Consider the following 20,675-nt stretch of genomic DNA (forward strand, 5'->3'; position numbering starts at 1 on the left):
TATTTAGGTACTGCATTTTTCAGTGGAAGATCAGTGGATGTGAATTTAGAATGAAGCTCTCCAGGTGCACGTTCGTGTCATTTATGTCACACATCAAGACGATCGCATTGTCAATTGTAACTGACTAAAAAATAAAAAAAAAATAAAAAAAATAAAAATGCTCTATCGTTTCAGTTTGGATGGCAAATGGAAGCAAGACAGTTGGACGGATGCTTAATGTGCTGGATGAAATCCTGCATGTGCCAAATGACGTGAACGGAACTTACCTGATTATTATTCATATTTCCCAAGACTGTTTTTTTTGTAAGTCAAGATGCCACATTTACAACAAATACCACAAATCATGCCACAATAACATGTCACTGTGTGATGTATTTCCTATGATAATGCAATGGATGGAGATGGGATAATTGAATTGATTGGCTACTGATAAATATGGCGGAGATGAGAAGATGACAATGAGGAGACAAGAGGCCTCTGGCACAGGAGAGGATATGACAGGGAGGAGATGACTGCTGATGATAGAGGAAAGACTACTGAAGCACCCAGCACACCCACCCAGATCAGCTAGCAGCTGTGATAAAGTCATGATATAGTGGTTCAGTTTGGGAATTAATGCACTGCCAATTCAATATGTACAGTTTTGGAGGAAATTAATAATTGAGTTTGTTTGTATGTGACTTATGTGTAGCAAACTGTTGCCTTACAGCTACGGTGCCCTAACATGAAGATTTAAATCAGCTCTGATGCAGGGGGATGTTCTCACAAAACAGCATTTCTATTGGAGGAAGGGCAATTGTTTCATCACAAAGCTCCAATCACTGTAACCAATCAAAGCTGTCTGCTGGAATTTTAGGAAATCTCTCAACCACAAGGAGAAATGTCTTTCATTCATCGTGACTGACATGGAAATATGACCATCTAAGATACACCATTCGGTAATCAATTGCAACATGAATTTCAACACAATATTTTCAAATCAACTACTTCAGACCAGAAAATGAAACTGAATAAATCTAAGCTCACGGTCCCTTGCATCGCTGGCCTTGCATATATTATGAACTGGTAATGTGTGAATTTCAGTCTGTGCACATTCTACCAAAGAGAAAAGGGCACCAAAGACATGGTGTGTATGAGAAATGTAGACAAGAAGAGATTCCTTGTGTGTATTTGTGTGTGCGAGCAGATCTTTTTCTTTCTCCCTACTGCTTTCATTAAGGCATAACTGTGTCCCTGGAGAATCCATCTGAAGTGTAGAAGAATGATTCCCCTTCATCATTTGCAACCGATTGCATCGCAGGCTGTCAGGGGACGCAGTGAGTAAAGTGTGCCTTTCATTTCAATCACACAGGTGGTGGTGCTGGATTGTAAACAGAGACCAAGGAATGTGCTCTCTTCAGTTATTAAAGAGCAGAGAGGCTATGCTAACAATGCTGTGGTGATTAAAACATCAATTTAGAAGTGGTTAAATAACTAAGGGATGCAATGTTGGGATAATAATTGACCGTTACTAAGCCTTACTCCCTCTTAGCTACGGTGGCTACACCTGTCAAGCTTTCAGTTTTCACATTTAAGTTTGTCCTTTTAAAAAGAACAGCCTTGATTCAAGTTGCCAATGGTCAATAGCTTCTTATCTCTGGTGGAATTAAAGAAATGATTTCAGCAAACAAGAATTTTGTAAAAGATTGTCAAATAGATGATATTGCCCTAAAGGCACAGAGGCATGTTGCAGGGAACAGTTAACAAGCTCACCAGTTGATGACCCATGTAGACCACATGGAAATGGCTTATTTTGTAATACAATCCAATTAAAGTATGTCAAATGACTCTTAGCAGTTGGATACTGTTTCCTTTGAATGTCAACATAAAGTTGTGATTGTTCGTGTATGTCAATGGTGTTCTCTTTTGCGATTCTTCTTGTCATGTGTAGCTACAAATGCAAGTGTGAGTAACTAAATAATCTGCAAAATAAAGAATTCAATGACTAGGCATGAATTGTATTTTGAACTGCAAGTATGAATTTCCATGAAAAGAACAAGGTGACCAACGGCAGCTGAGTGTTCTGGGTGTAGGATGACAGCAGGTCTACATGACACAGTGTGAGGGTGAGACAAAGTCAGGTGGAGAGGATGGACAAACAGGGTGCTATGAAAAGGATGCTAATAGTCCAAGCTAAAGGTGAAGGCTGTTGATTATGTTGTGATTTGATTTTATTTATTTTAGACCTACCATGCATGCATTTAGACCCAGGAGTCAACAGGCTGGGGCTTAACATCACAAGCGTCCACCAGACTGACCGCAGGCCTGTTACTCCTGATATAGTGTTTCCTATTTGTGTCATTCTGTGGCCACACGGGTTAAAAACAAACAAAAACACAGCAAAACATAAAAGAGGTCAATAATACATTTCACAAATAGACACACGCATCCAGGATCAAAGGAGCCAGTGTTAGTTCCCTGCCATAAGGAAAAGCTTGGAAAGAAGTCAGAGTTACAAAGCATTAGCAAACCAAACCATGCAAATGAAAGAGAGGGAGAGTGGCTGGCTGTTTCAACAGCCAGGTTGCATTCGAAGTGGGCAGAACACCTCTGGGAGACACATACGGCAGACTTAGGAGACATCTTTGGAGTAACACAAGAAAAGTCCTGTACCCTGTGTTTTTTTCTGGTGTATGTGACTTTAAATATGACGTACATACTGTAGTTATAAAACCTCAACATGATGAAGACTAAATGTCAGCTAGATATCACATGAGTACTGACTCTCAAATTGCTATACTGCTTCATGTATTTATCATCAAACAATATATTAAGAGTTGTTTGGTAAAAGTCTCTGGTCTTTAACAGACATCATGTGATACTATAATACGCAATTACAAACTAAGCAGAGTGAATCACATTCTGTAGAAAACTGCCGAAACCCGGTCAAGCCAGCCAGACTTAACTGCACGCCTATTAGTGCTGTTATGGTACCGGTGCTTGGAGCAGACCAAAAATATGATGGTGCGCGACTAACTCAACAGCTGCTCAGTTCAGTGAACTCAAGGGGTTTTCGCTGCTACATCCTCATTTGGACTTTTATGACCATTTAACTAATGTTAGCTAACGTGAGCAATACTAAAGAAGATATTGCTATGTAACTGAGTCAGATCACTAACTTAATGACTCTTGTGCTTGTATTACTGTGTCAATACATTTCAGCATTTATTGTTTATTGTGTACTGAACCTCTGCTACAGATTTAATTATCACCCTGATTTAGCACTTTGGAAATGCTTTTCAGAGTTAGATTTAGCCAGCATAAAAAGGCAGATAAATGACGATACCCCTAAAGAGACATACGCTAAACTCACTTTAAAGGACTATTCATTGCACACATTTGTACATTCCCACAGGGGGGAAAATGCTATTCATCTTGCACTAAAGTAGATTGAAAATAAACTTTGAAAAAAAAAGAAGCACTTGAGAGTCATCTGACATTTCCGAACATCCTCCGAGGGCCATTATCCTAGTGACTCCTCTTTGAGGCTTGATTGCCAATCAGCTCGATAAAAAAAAAAAAAAACTTTGACCGCGGTGTCAAAAGGCTGTTTAATCAACAAGCCGACCACTTGATAATGCCCCAGTTCTGTTCATTGCCAAGGCGAAGGGGTCGTCTCCAAGAGGGAGAGCGTTTGTGTTTTGGCGGTTCTATTAATCAGTCTCAGATTAATTACTTTACAGACACCAAAAGCTCTCGCCCAATTAACTGGTGTCCTCGCAGATCTGAAGGGCTGGCCCACGGCGCCGAGCGGTGGCGGGCAATATTAACAAACGCAATGACAACTCGCAGCCTCTTTAAAAAAATCGATAGGATTAAGAGCTTCTAATGAGGGACCACCACAACATCAAGAGAGAGAGAGAGAGAGAGAGAGAGAGAGAGACAGAGAGAGAGAGAGAGAACGTGTGATAACATTTCAAGGAGACATCATTATTTCATCCTTTCTACTATGCCCTGATCACCCAGGGGACTAGTGGAGGTCTGCCCGTACCTTTAATGGCTCCCTTTCTGTCAGGTCCACCGTGCCGTCGCCCGCCGTGTATTTGCACTCCTTGTCCCTCTGGTCAATGGTGGTGTAACCGTCTAAATGAGGTCAGAGAACAAATGGTCAAACTAAAAGGACACAGCATGTTATGGTGTAGTGTGTTAACCTGTGTGGAAGGACAGAGTGAAGGGTTTTTCTGCACTGGAACAATAACGAGAGTGCCCAAAGATGTTGGACACAGAAAAGTAGACTAAACAAGACATTCTCTAGCATGGTGTTGTTCAATTCGTCAGGCCTTCATGTTATTTAAAACCCCCAGCTGGTGTAAAACAAAACAGTGAAGTGCTATTTGACTTTGTCCCAATAACTCTCTTCAAAAATGCCACTGTCACATATTCCATCTCAGGGCCGGTATTTATGAAGCATCTCAGAGCAATACTTGGTCCTACTTTAAGGGTTGAAGCAAGGGAGTTCAAGCACTTTATCAACATTCTCAACCTTGAAAATGACTCCTATCATAGCAAAATATTCATGAGAAAGAAATACCATTTTTTGCCAAATATTGACCTTGTGTGAGATGCAAAAGAAAGCCTTCTCCCCCCAAAACTCTGGAACTAACAACCTCAGCCAACAGGGAAAATGAAGAAAATGCTAATGATTTGGGTTTGTTACAACCAACTACTTCAGAAGCTAAGTAACACTTTAATCCCTTGTACCTTAGATAATGTAATGTGCAGAGTCATGCATTTTCAGGGTACAGAGCAATCATACATTCATCATGGTGTTATTTATCGGATCATAATTGCCTATTGCTGAGCTATAAAAACCTTGTTCCTACAGTGTATTCCTTAACACTGGGAGATTACACCAATAGCTGTATTCTCATTTGAAAGATCACACAAGTTAACAGGAGGTGTAGTGTAGCAATATGATTGCTGAGTGTGTATGTAGCATTGCATAATACATGCAAAACGAGGCGCTAATTTCGGCATTGTAAAACAATGTGATTGGACAGAGCTGTTTAGGGATATGTCACACAGCCAAATGTCTGTTCTAAATTGCAAATGCAGTTATTGTTTAAGCCTCATTAGTGGCTCGCAGTATTTACTCATAGCCGGTTATGTAAACGGCTTACACGGGTATTGGACTATTGGTATTATTATACAGTAAATCATCCTGGGATGAAGGCTATTTATTGATTTTGGCATCACATTCCTGCACAGATATTTTATACAAGTAAAAATGATGCTATTTTCTGCATTTCAAAATGTTACTTCTGTTTAATAATTCAAACCACAACGGTTAGAAAACTACAATACATCATCGGAAGTTTTACTAGACAGCTCTGAGTGTTGTAAAACAGCAACATCCAATTCTCTCCTGGGAGTCCTTCAACTTGTTGAAAGTCAAGGTATGAAGCTTCATGCGTGTCCTACTTTATAAGCAAGAGTTTTCAGTCCTAGTTAAACTTTCAGCACAATTCCTATGAGGGATTGTTAGACACTTAAATATGATCCCACAGGAGGAGAACCAGCATGATACAGTACACCCACTGAGGGTTTCTCTGAGTAAGAAGGTCATTAACCATGTTCCTCTAAAAAGTAACTTATTCTATCCATCACCCCCAAGAATGACACAATTATTTATTTGTTGAATGTAAGAAAAGGACTATCAAAGTAGCAGTTGCATATTATTTACTACACAGGGATAACCAATGAAAGAAGCACAGGAGGGGGACACATGCCCCATGACACAGTTTTCATTCAACCACCCACATTCTCTCGTGTTGATCTTTCAATAAAGGCCCAGCTTTGCACAAAGATCTTTTTAAGAGCGGGGTCTTGCATACAGCATCAGAGAGCGCCATGTCTGCAGCTCAGTCCAAAGCCATTGTACTGAGATCAGAGTTTTTCCCTGGTTGGAGTTTTGAGATAAACAAAAAAAAAACATCTTGGCAACGGGTTACGAATGAGATTTAGTAAAAGAGAATCAAAGAAGACACTATTGGGACACTGTAGAGATTAGAGGAGAGCTATAGCTCTTCTTTGGCTAAGGACGCTCATGCACGCTGGCTCTTACCAGGCCCCAGCTCATCCATAGGTATCTTATCACCACTGCCACATTCCCTGGTGCCTGAAAAGCATTCATATGCCGTTTGTACAAAAGTGAGTCAAATCTGGAGCCAAAACGCTGCTACTTTTTAGGGTAATGGTTCTCGGACGGTGACTGAATAAGGCAAACCGAGAGTGGGCAGGCTGCATGATCGCTGCCATTCATGTGCTGTATGTATGAAACTAAATAAATAAATAAAGATGGGGCACAAGTCCAGAAATCAGGACATTAAACTGCTGCTATGCTATCGTCTCCTCTGTCAAAGAGATGTTTGTTGTCGGGCCAATGTACTCCACCCTCCCCCACACATACTGATGCTGTTATTATAGAAAACCTCCTATTTCGGTGTTTCGATTGTGGAAACAGCTTACTTAAAGGGTGGGGAGATTTCTCATCATCTCCGACCCTATTACGTCAATTTAAAATTCTTTGTCTTTGTTTAGATTGTGAATCTAAACAAAGACTCCAAAATGATGACATACGTTATCTCTATATTTCGTCAAAACTTTTTTTGGGGGGGGTTGAAGGTTTTGGTTCAGCAGCAGAAGTATGATGTTAAAAGCTCTTTTTCTGTGCTTCACTTTTAACCACTATTGACAGCTGTGTGGCAACATATACACACCCCTCAGCAAAGTGGACACAGCATCATACACTACTATTAAGTTATTGTGTTAGTATTTTGTCAAGACTACAGCATATGGGTGGGATACTCCAGGCCTTTTGCCAGGCTTCTTAAAGGTTAAACCTGGTGATATTCTATATATTTTTCATACTGTAAATCCTCAAAAGAACAAACATTCAATAAAGCTCTATTTTTGAGAGCCACACACCCAAACAGACACACACACACACACACACACACACACACACACACACACACACACACACACACACACACACACACACACACACACACACACACACACACACACACACACACACACACACACACACACACACACACACACACACACACACACTCTCTCTCTCTCTCACTGACCTTGGTTCTTCTCCATCAGCGGCAGAGTGGTGTCGTCGTAGCCTGGCTTGCCGTTCTTGGTTGCTTTAGGGGTGGTTGTGACTGTGGGCTGAGGGAAGGGGCAGAGCAGGCAGCAGGTCAACCCAGCATCATACTGATACATGTAGGTCTCTCAACGGGGTGTTACGAGTGAAAAGTGCATGAATCTTCTGACATCAACTGTCCTCGAATATATAAACAGACTGGTAATGCCTTTATGTTTTAAAAGTTTAACATGTGTAATACCTTGGATCATACACGTACTGTACATTACGCTCTTTTTAAATGAAATCACAGGAGATGTATCTCTGTTGAGTACGACTAAGGATGCTCATGCCTTTTGTCTCGAAAATACTACCTTAGAAAGCTCAATCAAAAAGTGATTTGTCTCTCTAGATGTTTTAAATAATAATAATAAAACTGATTTTGCGACATTAAAACGTGAAGGATAACTTTCACACTTCTGTACCTGGAAGTGGCTCTTGTTCCAGCCGTCCTTGGTCAGCGCGTTCCTCAGCTCCTTATAACTCCAGACCGTCTGCAGCACGTGTGACGCCGCCTTGTTCTCGCGACCTGATTGGCTGAGGAGGAGGAGTTAGAAAAAAAAACATGAAGGAATTAAAGAGCAATTAAAGCCAGCGACCTCATCTAACCCTGAGCCGGTGATTGTAAGCCAGCACGCCGCCGCCACCGCCGCCACTGAAAATCAATCTCTTTACTCAAAGACGTCTAGTCCAGTCCCCCGAGTGGCTCCAGGGTCTAGCTTTTTAATTCACAGCCAGACGAGTGCATTTCCTTTCATTAGCTAGCACTAAGCCATCCGTATTAATTACATGTGGGTGTCTCTTGAGGATGACAGGACACACAGGTATTTGGTTGTGTGAATGAACTGTGTACTGTACAGTATATATGCATGCCACTTAGAGCTACTTTCCTTACGATCAATACTCCACCACACACAAGGACCAGCCTTTAAAAAAGCATCCTTGTTCTTGCATAAAAGTGTGGAGGAGATGCGATTCTTTCCTGAAAATTTAACATTGTGGTAATAAAACGACACCTGTTGAATATCTGCATTCATTTGTGTTGTTGAGGAGAACTAGGGCACCACTCACTTACTTACTGGTATGAGCAGCAGCTTCTGAGGCTCCATGTAACAATGCCCTCCGGTTCTAAAAGCCTGTTAATTAATGTGTGGTGTGCCGACGCATGTGTGTGTGGGCTCAGGCTCGTTATAGACTGTAGTATTGTGGTAGCCAGGCTCGGGCCATTAGAGACACATAACGTTATCGTCCGTGAATACTAATATAAAGGCTCAAGAGATGCAAATTGCAGTCAAGGTCATGCTGTGATTATTACATGTACAATGTCTCCCTCCGTGGTGAACCCACACTACTGGCTCTGTGTACATAATATGAAGATATAGTTTCTGTTTGGTTCAAGGTCTGCAATTGAACTCGTCTGACCTACAATATGCTGCCTTTGCTTTGCTCTTTACTCTATGTACATATATATTTGATTATCATTATATTGCTGCTCTGTACTCCATTGTATACTGCATTTTTATTCTTTTAATTATCAGTTTTTCCCTCATCAGTATTTGATCTTGTTTCTGTCTTGTTTAGTTTTTTTGTTGTTTTTAAAAAGCCTCCTGTGAACAGGTGTTGAAAACTAGCATTTATGCTAATACATTGAAAAGAATGCATCTGGTTCGTCCAATGATATTGTCATGTCCATGTGAAATAAAAAATCTACAATATTGGACAATATTGGACTGATTATAAGAACCCAAGAAAGCAATCGTCTACAAATTACTAGACACAGCAGTAAGCAGCTTATGCCTATGTGTAAAAAGTTGAATTAATGTATTTTTTGATGTATAATTAAAATTCATATGAACAGATCCTTGTGTAACAACCTTCAGAATAGTGCAAAGAATGATTATGGAAAGTTAAGTTGATGTAAGTGCTTTACAAGTTGAGACTTCTGGTTCATAGTAACGAATGTTGAGATAATGGCCATTAAAGATGGTTGTATATGAGAAATATACAGACTCAAACACACAATGTTTAATCAAATAAACACCTGAATGTACATTTTGGACCTTTGATTTATACTAGTATGAAAGAAGACATGTTCTGGAAGCAATGCAGTGTCTTGTTTAAATGACTATCATGGTACAGTATGTGTGTGTGTTATGTGCATATTAAGTGTTACCTGGTCCTGTTTATGGCGACCAGCTTCTCAATGGCCTGGGCCTGTATGAGTGAGCGTGCGTTTTCAGAGCTGTCTGTGACGATCTCATGGATGGTATTGAGGATGGCCACCACTGTGTCCTCCTCCAGGTTCTTGGCTGGCCGCTGCTGGCCACTGGGCAGGTTGCTCACCAAGTCACGCATGGCATAACTCCCTGTAAGGGTATGTCATATAACAAGGTTGACCGTGTGATAATGCTGGGATAATGGGGTTTAAATGTGAGTAAATTCAATCAAAATGTGTGCTAGTATTAACATACAGTATATTATTGAAGGATCTTATTGATGATATTATTGAAAATTGCTTCACAAGCCATGTGGTATAGTTCGTTGTTATCATACTGCAATGGGAGGATCGCAGGTTTCGATCAGTTGTCTTATGACACATAATAAGTATGCAGAGGCTTAGAGTGGCATATAATGATGCCATGAGGTTGTTGCTCCGTGTTCCTAGGTGGCACAGTGCTAGCCAGTTATTTGTGTCCTCTAATGTACCTACATGTCAGGCACTGTTACGAAAGTTAATGTTCAATTTCATGTGTCGATTAGATTTATCAGAACGATCCTCTAAATATATTTGTCAATTGAAAAACCAGAGTGTTGTCTGTTGTAATGTGAACCCAGCGTGTATTGTATTGCTGGTGAATGTGTTTTACCGATCAGGTCCTTGTTGCGTCGGTCTATGGACAGGTTGCGTAGGGCGATGGCCACAGCTCGGACCACCTTGTCTGAGTCGGAGCGCAGCAGCTCCACCAGGATGGGCAGACCTTTCTCCTTACGCACTGTGGCTCGGATGTAGTTGGACCACTGCAGGGCACACAGAGGGCATGGAGTGACTGATCACCTCTAGGCTAGGCTAGGCTAGAGTGAATGCAAACTGTCAGCAACATCCTGTTTGACATTCAGGGCAGATAAACACATTCCCACAGCCCAGCATAACCACACATATTTTTCTTTAGACCACTAAAATTCCACTGGAGAGGTGCAAGTAACCTCTCCGTGACACCAGGCGAGGGATATGTGCTCACACACACTCTCTCTCACACACACACACACACACACACACACACACACACACACACACACACACACACACACACACACACACACACACACACACACACACACACACACACACACACACACACACACACACACACACACACACACACACACACACACACACACACACACACACACACACACACACACACACACACACACACACACACACACACAATTATTCACAGTGTTTCATTCCCAACACTACACAGAGGGGGCCCTGGATAGACATGTGATATAATCTGTCTTAATTTAAACATCAGTAGGTTTGACTTCTCATATTTTCGTAACATGAAACATTAAGTTTGACATTAAAGGGTTTCTCTTGTGCGCACTGGTACCCCAAGAGATGTAATTAAGCAGAGGAGAGAGGCACATCTGAGCCACCAGGGGGCAGGAGTCAGCCTCCAGAAAACACAGGTCAGTGTAGTGGTACAGAATCAAGTAGAGGCAAAGAAATAAGGAGGATTTAAAGAAGCAGCTTTGAAATCCTCTCAGGGAGCAGGGACACGCCATGTCCGGCTATCACATGTGACAGTGTGATGGGTTATATCGGCTCCTCCAAAGGTTCCTGAGCTGGATAAAATGTACCAAAAGGGGAGATGGATTTCTGAAGTGTTCACCTTGAAAATCACCACTGAATTATTAACACTGAATGGGAGACTTTGGGCTGTATGAGTCAAGAAAGTAAAAAGAAAGAAAAAAGAATGAGAATTTTTTTGCTCTTAAAAGTGGATAGATTTGCTGCAGATGCTGATGCATTCAGATGATTGAAGGAGATGTGTGTACAGTTTGACACATAGGTGTTAAGACAAGCGCTGCTGGGATAATGCCACCTTGGGCTGAATATAGCCAGCATGCTGAAAAAGTTCTCTCTAACCCGGGGGTTGCTGCAAGTGAACTGGCAACCCACGACTAGCCTTCCCCCCCGTCGATAATTCACTGCTGCTGCCTGCTAGCGCGACAGCCTCTCAGCCGCTCCACAGACACTTTGATTGGAATAAATGTGTGGTCCGGCCTCTACGGCTTCTCACATCTTCCATCATCACAAGCAAAGACATCTAACGGAGATGAAAGTTTTGCTGTACATTAGTTATGTAACTCTTATCTACTTGTGTAATCCCTCTTAAGAGGGAAGGCCCTGACCAAGAAAGATAGTAACAATGAAAAGGATGGTGTTTGAGTTGCCTGCTGCCTGATTCCATTGTGCATTGAGAATCATTTCAGTGTACACAGTTGCTTTATGGTTCGCGGTGCATTGACAGCTTATTAAAGTGACTCTGAAGCCTTGTTTCCATTGAGCTTTGCGGTTCGGTTCGATATGGTACGCAATGTATTTGCATTTCCACTGTCAAAAGTATGGAAGGGTAACAAAATAAGCGAACCTATATTTGTCACCATTTCGTTGGGGTACCAAGTCATCCCAAAAGGGTCCCAAAAGGGTGGAGCTACACAGTGCAGTTTGTTGATTGGTTGCCTGGATAGTAATTTTCGTGCATGTATGGCAATGTATTGGCTGGCTAGTGGCTACACTGCTTCCCGCTGCTATGTCACGATTACTATACAGTAACGACTATTGCCGTCAGTTCTGTCAGCAGTGGAAACGCAAGCCAGATCTAGCGTTACCGTTCCGTACCAAACCATAACGTATCAAACTGAACTGTACCGCTCAGTGGAAACGAGGCAGAAGCACCGCTGGAGGCAGGCCTTGTTTTTCTTTTATGACTCTGTAATATTGCTCCAAACACAATCCAAAAAAAAGATATTTGCTAGTGAGAGATCAAAAGAGAGGACAGAAGTTGCCAAAATCTGATTTGTACTTTTAAAAACCATTCTGAATCAGACCAGGTGTCATGTAGTGTCTGCTGTGTTGTGACTTACGGTCCACTGTCCAGCGCTGAGGTTTTGCAGAGCCCCAGCAGCGGCCTCCAGGGTGTTGTAGTTCTGGCTCTCCGTCAGCAGAGATAGGTAGAGCCTCACCACTTCCGGCTGATACAGTAGCTCAAAGCCTGCAGGGAAACACAGAGAAAAACACACACACACACACACACACACAATGGTTAGACTCCCAGGCAAGACAGACAGGCCAATTAGGGCTATGTGTGAGGGTACCAACAGTACAGTGCTGCTGAGGTTGATTTGGTATCATAGGGAGAGGTCTTTGGCAAAGGAAGAAGCAGGAATAGAAGCTCCGGGTTTACCATAATTAGGGCTGTGTCAAAAAATCGAAATATCGATATATCGTGATACTTAGTTTCCCGATATCAGTATCGATTTTTATATCAAAATATCGATTTTTTTTTTGCTTTTCAAGGCTTTATTGACAGTGCAGAGATACAGATATGAAATGGGGCAGAGAGGGAATAGAATGCAGAGAACAATCAATCACGGGTCAGATTCAAACCCATGTCTGCTGTCAGGCCTGAGCCTCTAGGATACTGACTATTGAAGTTAGATCAGTTTTGTTTATAAAAATACTTAAGATTCACTGTGTCACAAAAGCACACTGATGTGTTTTCATTTTCATTGTGTCCTGTACAGTTAGTACAAGAGTGAATTTGATTTGTTATTTTGATGTTATGGCAGCTGCAGCAGTGTTTGATCATTTGCCAAAAAAAAAAAAAAAAGGAAGAAAAATAGTAAAGGAAGTTGTGAATGAAATAGTTTTGACTTCATTTGTCTGTACAACTATCACTATATTGTGCTGTTATGTTTGACAAGGCAACTTGTTTATGGAATATCGCAATATATCGTGATATATCAAGATACGCAATACATCGTGATATATTGTGATATATCGTATCGTGACCAGTGTATCGTGATACGTATCGTATCGCGAAGTCCTTGACGATACCCAGCCCTAACCATAATGCCCAATATCTCTGTTGTCAGCGAAGGAAATTGACGAATGCAACGAAATTTGGATTGCGGCTCTTTTTCGCAATGTTGCAGTGAAAATGCACACCATTCTACAATGTACACAGTGGAAATAAAGTCTGAGCTGTTACACAACAGAATGCAACACCTTCACCAAGAAATGCTGGAACAACAGTGCCTCGTTTCTTTTGCCCCCTAGTAATACCAAAGAATCACGATTGACTATACCTCAGTATAATAAATAAAAGGGAGAGAATATTGATCCCACTGCCCCGACCAAACCGAGCGTATAAGAGAGGGAGGTTTATCTCGGTAGCGCACAGCACATTCAACCACAGTCAATCAGTGAGGCCTCTCCTCTGATGGAAACGTAATTACATTATCAGCAATTAGACAGTGCCGGCAGAGGTGTCGAGTCACACCAAATCAAATCTATTCAGCCGGGGATTTTTCTTATTTCGCACAAACAAGTTTGTCACTACGTGCTTTTACAAGGGATCAACAAGAGACACTTTGAAAAAAAAATCAATTAAAAAAGGCTGAGATATTTAGAGCGAGGATAATGTCTCTACGGTCAAGGACGGTTTTAGCTGTTCAGTCAACAGTTTATGTGGTTGGTTACATCACACCCGAGGAAGGGAAGACATCTTGTTTTGTTGATTGCAACGGTTTGAGCTAATTCATTCTATACTCTTCCGATGATCCAGAAGGCAAATGTTGATGACCACACACACACACATCAAGATGTTTAGTTTACATAAGGGGAAAACTGCTACAATATGAGGAAAAACGGATGTGAAATCCATGCTCGGTTATCACTTTGAAATATTCCATCCGTGGTAAAAGTTGAAGTACTGGTCATGTCTTTAGACTAAGGAATTAGACACATAGCAGTAGAAAAGTAACAGAGCTTCAATAGGGAGCCCTGTCTTGCTTTTACTAGTCGAGGCTTTGACAGACTTCCACAGTACGGATCACAAGTGAGCTTATTTTACAGAAATACCGTTCCACCAGCAGCTTCCTTCCTATCCTCTACAGCAGCACACACAGGCAATTTCAGGATCCTTCTTCTTCTAAACCCCTCCAGGCCCAAATTAAAGAAAATATAACCCACTGTTTTTCCTTCCCATGTCTTGTGAGGCGAGAGTATTTCCAAGGTTCTATTTGAAAAAGCCCCTGTATTATTATGTGGGCAGGGATACAAAAGTAAGTCGATTTGACTGATGCACAAGGACCAACTACTGTAGACCCTTAGCACATTTCTGTTGTAGAAAAAGAGATTGTTTGTTGTAATATGAGCGTATCTGGGGTCCAAGTATAAAGGCATTAATCGATGCCCTTTAAGAGGGCAACTTAAGGTAAAGTCTGACTCACTTTCTTTCTTTAGAAGAATGGCAAACACTTACAGAGGGTAGCTTATCATTCATGTGATTGTGAGGTACAACGGAAACATGACATGTGTGCCTCTCAATCCATATCTAACGCCCATAATCTGCAGAGGGGAAGGAAGCCTGGGTGCACACTCTGTGATTGCCAAATTCACACATAGCTACGTAGTTACCACTCAAAAAGCAGGGTTCTTTAGCCCACCCTCTGCTCCAGAATGTGGGTAGGTGGAAGTACCAGGTTGGTAGGATCTTATTGTGAGTGCTGCTTGAGAAGTATTGAACTTATGTTTAAGCAGCATGAGGAAAGAGTCGTCAAGCACAAGACCCCGGGTTCTAACCTCGTGCTAAAATTGTGAATCAAATCAAAAGGGTTTTTCCCGTTGGGCTACGCTAGAGGGGGAGAGCGTCTACATAACCTAGACACTCAGAAACATTCTGCATGCTCCTCATATTTCTACTGGGTGCACACTCAGCAAACTGGAGACCAACCTCGCAGACAGACAGACAGACAGACAGTGCTGTGTTAACAGACAGACAATTAATCTCCAAGGCAAAAAAATGTCAGCCAACGTCGTACCTTTTGCTGTCAAAGTTCTCCTGCACTCTAAGACAGCGTTTTCCTAGATATAGATATATAGAATAGAATCTGCAAATACACATTTCCTTCCTTTTTTGTAAATCTTGCGGTCTTGGTCTGGCAAACCGACTGTACTAGGGACTGATGAAATTGGTGGTTCACAAATGGATGGAGTCAAGACGAAGAAAAGTGGGCATGACATGTGCTGTTCAACAAAGGGAGGATGAGAACGGACGGGGAAATTCGCTGAGCCTTTTAAAATAATTCCCTTTTTTCCTTTGTGGAATTTCTGGCCATTGAGCAAGATAAATATATATCTCTGTGCCGGGGTTTTTTCACTGCAGCAGGGGATTAATGTCAGCACCATGTGTTCTTAGGGTCTCTCCTAACAGCACTAGCACTTGTTCTTGTCATTAGCCATCTCTCCTGCCAGTATATTCTGACCTGCTGTATAGTTGTCAGTTTGTTAGGCAGAATTACAGTCCAAAAGGGGGAGGCGAGCTGTCAGTGTGTGACGTGACCTTGGCTTTGCTTCGCTCAGGGGCAACCCACGGCCCTGTATTCTGAGACACACTGCACACATGATGAGATCAATTAAATGCGGGTGAGTCCAGTGCTGTGGAGTGTGGAGTGTATGGAAGTGCTCTTCCCTTTTAGGTAGCATCCATAGAGCACACAGCTATTTAGAGTCATATACAGGCTCCGTAACCAGGGATTGGAAAAAGTATTCTGATTATGATTCCCGCTTAGATAATAATAGACATGCAATAGAAAATGCCCGTTAGCGATTGTAACGTTAGCCAAATACAGTTTACAGGTGTTTTGATGAATATTTTAATTTCAAGTTAACAATGGATCAAATGACCACGTGTAATGAAAAAGCAGTAGTGACAAACCCACATAAAATGATTATCTTATGAACTTTATTGTTTTGGTCCTCTTGCAGCTCTCATAGGCGTCCTTTTCAATTGTATTAGGCAGCTGTTTATAATGAATAAACTCACTCTACACTAACTGCCCTTCACCAAACACCAGCCAGAAAAACAAAAAAACCCTTGAGGGTAAATGTGTTATTTGTGATAATTTGCTTATTATATAAATAACATTGACTTTACTTGACGGACAAAGTTAGCGACTAAGTGGTGAACATAGAGGAGCAATTAGCCATTAAAGAGCAAAATATTTCCCTAAGGAGTTGGTGCAGCAGTAGCAATAGCTGGAAGGACAGTGAACATTGAATGCTAATGTTGCTTACAAAAAAAAAGTAGTCATTGTGGAAGTAGAATGCCCCCTGTATAATGAGCACTTTATAAATACATACATACGGCGGTATAATATATGTTAATATTGGATTGCTACTGACGTAATAATGTTTAAGCAGCATTTTAATTTCTCAGTTGATCTAGATGGAGCTTCTGGAGATTGTAGCTATTTTACATAATAGAATAATAACCTAGACCACTTGAACAAGATGGTCATGTTTGTATGACAAATAATAAATTGCAATATAGCAAGTAACTATAGCTGACAAATACAGGCAGCCGTGTAAAACGAAATAAAAATGATTTATGTTCCAACAGACACACACACACATACACACCAAGTCAATGATGAAATAGTCTAAGAGAAATTCTATGCATTATCTAACTCTATAGTGCATACAACAATTGAGCCGAGCACAGCGTTTCCATTTATCCCTGCTTATGTGTTGGTGCGGCAAACATCACACACAACTGTGTCCCAAATACAGTATGGAGAGGCTCCTGCTGAGCTGTGCTTCATAATAACCCATGCTGAGACAGGCACAAACACACACACACACACACACACACACACACACACACACACACACACACACACACACACACACACACACACACACACACACCAAGCTTTGTCTCTACAGACAGGCACGATCGGTAATGCACGCACAAAAGGCTCTAGGGATTTTCGCTCATCCCTAAATGAGGTGAGAGGGGAGGAGCAGCAGGTTACTTTTCAAAGGCAGAAGACGAGAGTGACAACTCCTGCAATTGAGGCAAAGCTCAATTAGCGCCCGGGTAGTGAAGAGCAGGGGCTATGCGGCGCAGAGGTGCATGGAAACTGGGTTAGACACGTAGTTAGGTTGAAGTGATTGAGTGATGTTCAATGCAGAGCTGTAGCATTCATACGGTTCAAGTAGCTTCAAAATTGGCTGCAATTAAAGCCGAGGTGTAGCGCTGTGACAGGCTGGTAAATGGTAATGGATTAACTGATACACACACTCGTGCGTGTATATGGACATAATGGGGGACTCTACTCTCGGACTCCAACACTCAGACAAACACCTCAGTGGCTAAGTTCTCTCAGCACACACACACACACACACACACACACACACACACACACACACACACACACACACACACACACACACACACACACACACACACACACACACACACACACACACACACACACACACACACACACACACACACACACACACACACACACACACACACACACACACACCTTGCACAAGCGTGTCAAAGACCGGATGTTCATCGATCCAGTCGGCATACGATGCTGCATACAGGGTCTCTTCCTATTTTTACACAAGCGCTGTACTACTGCCTCCACTCATTTACTGCTCCATTTCCAGCACCACTCGCAGCACTTCAATGGAATGAGGGCTACATGATGGTGTATCACTTCCTACAACTCATAGGGTTTAACAGCACTGTGGAAGGACTGGAGAGAGATGGCGGAAAATATAAAAGGAGTGTCAGATGAAAACTTTAAAAATAATAAATAAAATAACATTTCCAAAATGTTATCGGCAGTTTTTTCGTTAAGGCTTTGGTTCTTATGTAGTCATTCTATTGATCACAGCAATACTACAAAAAAACACAACCTCTGACCATTGCACTCCTGACAGTTTGTTAATCGGAATGCTGCTCATGTCCAGGGGCCGTATTCACAAAACATTTTATCTTAGCGCTAAGAGTACTCCTAAGGAGCACTAAAAGTTCTTAGTAAGGAGTAATTTCTTAAAACCTATTCACAAAGCTGATAAGACCAACTTTTACTAAGGAATGGGAGGGACTCCTTAGCTAAGACTAGAGGGCGGTGTTGACCCTGTTGCTATGGATGATGTCATGTTCATACCTTCTATGCCCACAGTGATTGGCTGAGAGGGAATGAGAGCTAAGAGTGAATTTATGATGGAAACACTGTGGGAGATATCCATATTGTGTCGCTGTATTAAAGTAAAGAGTTTTTATATACAATTAATGACAAGTGACACTGATTTAACATGAAACCAAGATACTGCAGGGTTTCCCACACATTTGTTCACAATTAACCTACAATAGCGCCACGTAGGTCTATTCATTTAAAATTTTACAATGATTTGAATCGGAAAAAATATCCTCATTGAACAGCTGCACGCCATGCACTCTCACTGTATTTCTCTCAATGGTGGACTATGCAGCAATAGTCAGACAGCGACAAACCAGGAAATTCACAATTTAGAAACAACAGCCGGCAAAATCGTAAAGTGCATGAGGAAGGAAAAAGGCGAGACGCGCAACTATACAGTAGCAGACCTGTGGAACGGAGGAGATGCTGGGAAGTGCCACATATAGGCCTACTCTAGTAGGAAATTAAACCCAAACGTGACACCAACAGTAACTTTCAGTGCATCGTAAACCCAAAGCAACTGGAGGAAAAGGAACTTAATAAATATTTTCTTATATAAATATAATAAATATAAATGTGTCTATACTTTCTAAATATAGCTTTACTAAGATCATTAAACCCTTACAGCTATTAAAGGTACCTTTTATAGAGCTCACTAGCATTAAATCTCTCCAAAACACCATCAAATGGTTGTCTGTGATTTACTCTTAGTGACTTAGGAGTCCTCTCGAGGACTCCTAGCTTTTTATAGATTTAGGAGCTAGTTTTAGCGCTAAAATGCTTTGTGAATTACACTTATCTTAAAAAGTTAGGAGTCCTAAAATTAGGAGTGAAACGCCCCTTATTTTTGAGAGTTACTCCTAAATCAGCACGTTAGGACCTACTCTTAGCCTTAAAATGTTTTGTGAATACGGCCCCAGTACTGTAGGAGAAGAAAGGGCTTTTCATTGTCTTTGTTATTCAGTCTCTCTCTCCCGATAACACACAATAAGACAGGGACAACAGAGTAAGAAAAAATAAATAAAACAAGCAGAAATACTTGTAGAGCAGAGCTGACCACAGGGTCACATTCTCCCCCTTATGAATAAATGAGGCCATTCCAGTGGGGAAGCCTCCAGTCGCAGAGTCTCCGTTCTCATTCCGTGACTCAAACTCACACACATTTAACCCCCGTGCCTTTTTATATGTAAGAGAGTGCCTTCATATATAAGTACACGCTGGCACATGGGAGAGTGCTGTAGCGCTAATGAACATAGCCACGGCGAGGGGACGGCTACAACGGCACATCATTAAAAGTAGTATGCCACCGGTATAATAATGGTCGCGTCTCCCTTGGCTTCATTAAAAAAAAATAAAAAAATGTGAGCCACGTAAACAAAACAAGTAAATTGGCAGAGTTCTCAGGGGCGTGCGGAATGCCTCCGACGGTTCAGCCTTGAGTTATAGAGTGTGTGCAAATAGTGCTCTCTTCTTTTTATGTTGCTGCTTGAAAGAGCACCAGATGGATGGAGTTTACAAACACTATCAGTACTACAATGCATGATGGATAATTATAATCGGACAGGCCATAATAATGCATATTAATCATCCGTAAATACAGCCAACCAAGCTCTAGAGTAGCCCATTGGGTCGCATTAAGATTCTCACCTGCAAGGCATTCACTCCATTAGCGTTTGTGTGTGTGTATTTCAGGCCTGTGCGTGTTTGTGTGTGTGTGTGTGTGTAAAAAAATAAAAACAACAGAGAAAGAAAAATGTATTTCCCTTACCAGCACTAATAAAGAGAATGTTTTCTTGTGAAAAAAATGGCATACAGTAAATGTTCTGGTGAAGGCCTTAATCGTCAAATTGTCAATGATATTATCATGATGTGAGGTGAGTAATAAAAAAGTTATTACTTCTGCAGTGAAGTTTCTTTTGGGGAAACAAATACACATACAATTTAATGGTGTGGTTGAGTGGATCCATGCAACGATGTCAGTTTAAGTAGTAACACGCTTGTTTAGAATGCACTACACAGTATACTTGGGGATGGGTATCATTTGTTTCTACTGTTGATTCTGAACGGTAAGTATTACTGGAGAAGGTGACGAGCATTGACTATTGCAATTCGAATTATCGAATTGAAATGACTAACGTTCATTTCATTCGAATTCTGGAGATGCATCTTAATATCAGGC

General features: G+C 41.4%; 1 protein-coding gene across 2 annotated transcripts in view; it reads right to left on the bottom strand.

Annotated features, from left to right (window-relative positions):
* Positions 1 to 20,675, bottom strand: part of arvcfb (ARVCF delta catenin family member b) — a 123,752-nt gene that overhangs the window by 3,846 nt on the left and 99,231 nt on the right. For both annotated transcript variants that reach the window (XM_080037599.1, XM_080037598.1), the window contains 6 exons: positions 12,353 to 12,480; positions 10,066 to 10,216; positions 9,372 to 9,564; positions 7,624 to 7,735; positions 7,137 to 7,224; positions 4,031 to 4,122 (listed from right to left, as the gene is read on the bottom strand). In XM_080037599.1, coding sequence (XP_079893725.1) covers positions 4,031 to 4,122; positions 7,137 to 7,224; positions 7,624 to 7,735; positions 9,372 to 9,564; positions 10,066 to 10,216; positions 12,353 to 12,480 — 764 coding nt within the window. The remainder of the gene's footprint in view (positions 1 to 4,030; positions 4,123 to 7,136; positions 7,225 to 7,623; positions 7,736 to 9,371; positions 9,565 to 10,065; positions 10,217 to 12,352; positions 12,481 to 20,675) is intronic.

The sequence above is a fragment of the Ammodytes marinus genome, assembly GCF_949987685.1.
Source record: "Ammodytes marinus genome assembly, chromosome: 2".
Lineage (NCBI taxonomy): Eukaryota > Metazoa > Chordata > Actinopteri > Uranoscopiformes > Ammodytidae > Ammodytes > Ammodytes marinus.